This window comes from Aplysia californica, unplaced genomic scaffold (assembly GCF_000002075.1).
Source record: "Aplysia californica isolate F4 #8 unplaced genomic scaffold, AplCal3.0 scaffold00010, whole genome shotgun sequence".
Taxonomy (NCBI): domain Eukaryota; kingdom Metazoa; phylum Mollusca; class Gastropoda; order Aplysiida; family Aplysiidae; genus Aplysia; species Aplysia californica.
Window position 1 is genome coordinate 2272974 of NW_004797280.1, and position 5592 is coordinate 2278565.

Below are 5592 nucleotides of genomic sequence, written 5' to 3' on the forward strand. Positions count from 1 at the left end.
TGTGTGTGTGTGTGTGTGTGTGTGTATGTGTGTGTGTCTGTGAGTGTATGTATGTGTATGTGTGTGTGAGAGAGAGAGAAGAAAAAATCAAAAGAGAGACAAATGAAAAGGTAAGAAAAGGTAACCAGACGACGACTGGATATCAGAAGACTTGAAGATAAAGTCTGTCTTTGCATATTGTGTCCTGTTTGTAAGGATAGTATCGGGGGTGGGGTGGTAGTAGGGTTTGTTGTTCCTTGCTTGGTCAAATTACGCTCAAAAGGAAACGAGGCAGGACTTATTTCTGATATAATACTTGTCGAGTTCCAGGTCCCGGGGAACTGCTCTGTTTTTGAGAGTGAGGAGGATGAGGGGTGAAAAGGACTTACATAAGCAGAAGGAAGATCACAAGGAGGTAGTTAGTGATTACAGACACACCGAGCCAATAGCTAAGTTCTCTGCCAAAAATTTAGTGACCACTGATGAACCTTCTCTCCCCCCTCACCCCCCCCCCTCGTTTTCCCTTTCTCATACGACCCTCATTTCCATACATACACAAACCGCCCGAAGCACATGCATAATACTGATAAGAGCAAAACTCACGTAATAATGTATTAGGAGCAAGGCGTGAGCTAACAGAGGGAGATAAGTGCAAATCTAGTTGGTAGCCCCCCCCCCCTCCTCTCGCCCAATCTTTCCCCCTACCCCAGAAATAATTATACTGTACTAACGCAAAAGGTATGTTCACTTCCCGGTAAAAACCCCTGGTGTTCTATACAGATTTTCAAATTCCATTAATTTGTTCACATCAAAGTTTTCTCTTTCCACGTGTGACTATTTGTAGCGTTCCCACGGGGAACCTATTTTGAAACATGGACAGCCTGGGCTTGGTTTCAGTTGCAGATTTAAACCTGTGGTGAAGTATACATCGGAGTTCTCTCCCACAGGCCTACATTAAAAGCAGCGCCATAATGGGGTTAGCATTTATTTATAAAATTAGATTCGAATAAAACACAACAACAAAATATATTGGTCAGGCTATGTTGAGGCACATAAGGCATACGACCCATCGTACGGTATCTCAGCTTTATGCGATGATTATGAAATAAAAATGACGCCATTTCCTTTATTGTAACTTCAACGAAAGTCGGCCAGTGGACAACCCAGAGATCTTACTACTATGACGTCAAGATACAGAGACCACTTTGAGTCTGCCTTAGTTTCATTTTGATTGCAACGAAAACTTCTCTAGAATTTAAATGAAGCGCACTAGGTCTTATTAAAAAAACACCAAACAAACAAGGTTTCTGTCTTTTAATTAAGAGTTAGACAGGTCTTTAGGCGTCTAATTGATTTGGTGTTAATGACCGTTTACTGGAAAGGAAATTAACTTTACGATGCGACAAATTTAAACGCAAACTTTAAAAAGCACACCCAAAAAGCACTGACATTGATTACGTGAAGTTTTTATTGGCCCATTTCCTCTTTATGTCTGTATGTATTAGTATTATATATATATATCGGCCGTGTTTAGTTTTACTCCTTATATCTAAAGTATATATATATATATATATGTATATATATATATACATTTGGGTAACTGTATGTGTATGTGTGTATATATATATTGTGTGTGTGTTATGTGTGTGTGTGTGTGTGTGTGTGTGTGTGTGTGTGTGTGTGTGTGTGTGTGTGTGTGTGTGTGTGTGTGTGTGTGTGTGTGTGTGTGTGTGTGTGTGTGTGTGTTTGTGTTTGTGTGTGTGTACATTTTGTAAACTGAAAAACTGCAGAAAGCGATGATTTTAAAACGTTGGTACATTTTTCAGTATGGAGTATGGTAAGTCGGTGGTGGAAGACAATGCAAACGGTGTCAAGAGGGGGACAAACGATGACGACATACAAGATCGAAAGGAATATGTACAGGGTTGGAAAGAGTCCATTGAAGCATGCACATGCAGGAAAAAACCCGAGCTGTTGGCAAAACCACAGGAAACCTCCACGCTACCGTGCAACTAAATTAAATAGAGTACGAAACGTTAAGCCAAGTTAGAAAATATAGCAGCACTTTGGAGGATCTGCTATTTGTTGGCCGATATACTGTAAATCTAGCTTTGCGGTACTTTCAGCGCGGGTGTTTGTTATGGCGCGCTGCTATCTGCAAATCGCTTCATTGATGGGATTTGACCTGATTTTACTTAGCTTTCTGTGAACGTGTCGTGTAGGTTTACATTAGAAGGAGAAAATACTCCAGCATGATGTGATCAAACCTCGGAGTCTCGTGGGTCTGGCATGTTGAGAATATCATATATGCAAAAGTAAGATTAAAATAAGGGCATTATCGGTTTCTGATAGGAAAAGGTGTTGGTGTATGCTACACGCCATCACGTTACATGGAGAAATATATACAGTGAATATATTTAGTTGCGTGCAACCTGTAAACAAAGTTCTACATAGACGAGCAAGGGCTGCGTGCAGAGCAGTGAGTTATCAGTTGCCAAACAACAAAAGCCAGCGGCTAAATCAAACAAACGAGGTCGTCATCTTACGATGTAATCGAATATCGGTGGTTCCGATAACCATAGAGAGTCATCGAGTCGGCTGCTATGCTGTAGTAAAAAGACAGAATGTTTTATGTATCCATAGTAATCACGGGATGTAATGGCTGTGGTCAAACGATAAATGTTAGGGAAGGAAATGTTCATTAAGCAGTAACGTTCATCCAGCAAAAATTGTGGGAAGACAAACGGTTTAAGATATTAATCTAAGAAACAACAAATGCTCACAATATTGTTTTGACATATTCAATCATTTGTATAAACTGTATATTTAAAAAGTGCAGTACTCTTACTTCTAGGTTAGGGTGAGGGCCAGGGGCCAGGTTTTGTCTAGAGATAAAGTAACGAGAAGAAGAATCACAGGCTGCTCTTTTCTTAACCATCAATCAAGGCGAAGAGTACACTTTGTCTTGAGGACATAATTTGTCTTGTGAGTGCTGGTGATAGAATCAATGTTTTCTCACCAGGGTACTTGGAAGGAAACAGGCCAGGCCATAATATGGTGGCACCAAGAGCCCGAGCCATAGATTATGGTCATGTATTATTCAGTGGTCAATCGGGAATGTGTATACCAGTGTCACTGGACTCCTTGGCAACACATTATAATTGAGAAGCGCTGCACTAAGAATTGAATTATAGATTATCACGGAAGAATCCTTAACATATTCTGACCATGCGAAGTATGCTGTTCATTTAATTTCACATTCATTTTCCGCTAACCTCCGTCTCCTCTCCCTGATAGGCATTATTTTCTCAGAGGAAATTTTGTCTCAGGGATTAAAAACCCCCCACAGAAGTTAATGAAAAAATGTTTTTCAGTTAGTTGTGCCTGCCGCTGCGTTCTCAAAGTGATCTTACTTTTTCCTAGGGACTCTTGAAGGATGCCATATATTCCATTGTTTCATGGTTTTAAAAAGTATGTTTACGTACAAAGACTCTGCTTCTGTATTCTTGTCACACCTGATATTCTGGAGGTAGTTGGGACATCCCACAATTTTAAGAGGGTCACAAATGTTGAGTTTTCTTATGAACAACTGGCAGAAAATAATTGAGACTAGAAATGAACACCTCGGGTCTATAGAAGACTAACATTTACATACTATATTACGTCATGGTAGCCTTTTGCGTCGGCTCGCAAGCTTGATCTGACTGAATATCAAAGAAGGCTCGCCGTTTTAGGAAGTTTTCATCGACTTAAAGGCTTTTCTGGGACTAATAGAGCTAGATCTAGATTTATGAATCTCCCCGCGTACTATTTAGCCATTAAGCAACCCACTTCCCGAGATCGAGGCCAAACTGGACAGCCCGCCCAGACTACAGAACTCGGAAATTCATTTCTTGAAACATCATGGCGGTAAAGTGTTATTTACGCTGAACACACTCCAGTGTCAACAGAGGTGAATTGCAGAGAGGGAAAGAGGGGGGGGGGTAGAGAGGTAAATAGAGAGAAAGAGGGTGAGGGAAAGAGAGGGGCAGAGATAATGAAAAATTGCTAGACAGACAGATAGCCAGACAGACAGACAGATAACGAGAGAGAGAAAGAGAGAAAGAAAGAGAGGAAATGTAAAATAATAGCAGGAGACGTGGATTTTGAGAAATCAAGAAATGCTGCAGTTAAATCTGGATCAAATATCTGCATCTGGCATCAAAAGAGAATTATCAAAGAGCTACAATTCCTACAATAAACAGTTTTCTTTTCTCTTATGCGGCTCAATATTCAATTTGCTTTGGGTAAGGGTAGGGTGCCTCAATTACAGCCTAGCAAACATCCACAGACAAACACGACTACACATTGAAAGCATTCCATAGCGTGCCATCTCACCTTTTTCTTGGCCTTTCTAAGCCTTGCAGGCTTATGATACTGAAAAGTATCAACCGTCATAATTTTCAACTTGTACAATTGTGAGAGCTTCTTAAGATATTTTTCTTATTTCACTCAGAGCCTTACGAAGAAAAGGCAAAAGGACAGGCGTATCTACTGTGACTGTGACTGCTAATGGGTCATTAGAACAACTATTAAAAATAGTGTTACAACTGGGGAACCAGGCATTGTCAACGACTGGGTGTCTTTACGCTCTGCAAAGATTTTCCCATACCTCTCGCTGCCTGCCTGTCTGTGGAATTATTCACATGAAGATTAATTGTCCTTTACTGGGATGTTATCGAACTCCCACCTCCATCCTGTTTCACACACATAGACAAACACATACTTACATAAAAACACACTAACATATACACATACAAACACACGTACATACATGCACATACAAACACACACAAACATACTCACAAACACACACTCTCACACACATACACACACACAAACATACATACACACATACATGCTTAAACACACATACACACATTCGCACACATACTATTGTGATCGTGTGTTCTTCCTTTGTGAATCTATTCTCACTTCAACCATTGCCATCTTCCTCGACTCACAGAGAATATACACAGCCTTAGCCCAACCCTTTGTCACTAAAAAAGGAAAGTACAACTCACCTCATTCGGTGAGCCTTCTGGGCCTCCAGCACGTGCAACTCCTTGTGGGTGTGTCCAGTGAGCTGGGGATGGGGGTGGACCGTGCCCACACGGACGTTCTGGAAATTCAGAGGAAAAAAAGAAATGACCATAGGTCAGGAAGACCAGAAACAAAATGGCAGGACAACATCAGAGAGCAGATGGGTACAACCTGGACTCAGAAAACAGCCTAGAAAACAGTGTGGAAGTAGTTGTGGAGGGCTACATCCTGCACTGGACGAATAATGCCTCGAAAGAAAAAAAAATAAGAAAGAAAGAAAGAAAGAAAGAAAGAAAGAAAGAAAGAAAGAAAGAAAGAAAGAAAGAAAGAAAGAAAGAAAGAAAGAAAAAGAAAGAAACCCACACACAAATATAAAAAAACAAAGACAGGTCAGCATAGAATATAAAAGAATCTGTGTGTTCCGACAGCGGTTCTTGTTTCAAGACAATTACATTTCACTATCAATAATCATCATTGATCGAAAAAATACCCGTACCATCCTCCTCCCTGAAACACACACACACACACACA

The 5592-nt window shown here is 40.5% G+C and overlaps 1 protein-coding gene across 2 annotated transcripts in view; it reads right to left on the reverse strand.

Moving 5' to 3' along the window:
* Positions 1 to 2325: 2325 nt before the first annotated feature.
* LOC101861699 (sodium/calcium exchanger 2) overlaps positions 2326 to 5592 on the reverse strand; it is a 48199-nt gene continuing 44932 nt past the window's right edge. Inside the window, exons 4-6 of one of the 2 annotated variants that reach the window (XM_013083212.2) lie at positions 5043 to 5140; positions 4357 to 4395; positions 2326 to 2585 (exon numbers count right to left, since the gene is read on the reverse strand). In XM_013083212.2, the coding sequence (XP_012938666.1) occupies positions 2522 to 2585; positions 4357 to 4395; positions 5043 to 5140 (201 nt within the window). In that variant the 3' untranslated portion in view covers positions 2326 to 2521. The remainder of the gene's footprint in view (positions 2586 to 4356; positions 4396 to 5042; positions 5141 to 5592) is intronic. The other variant, XM_035970113.1, reaches the window with a different exon arrangement.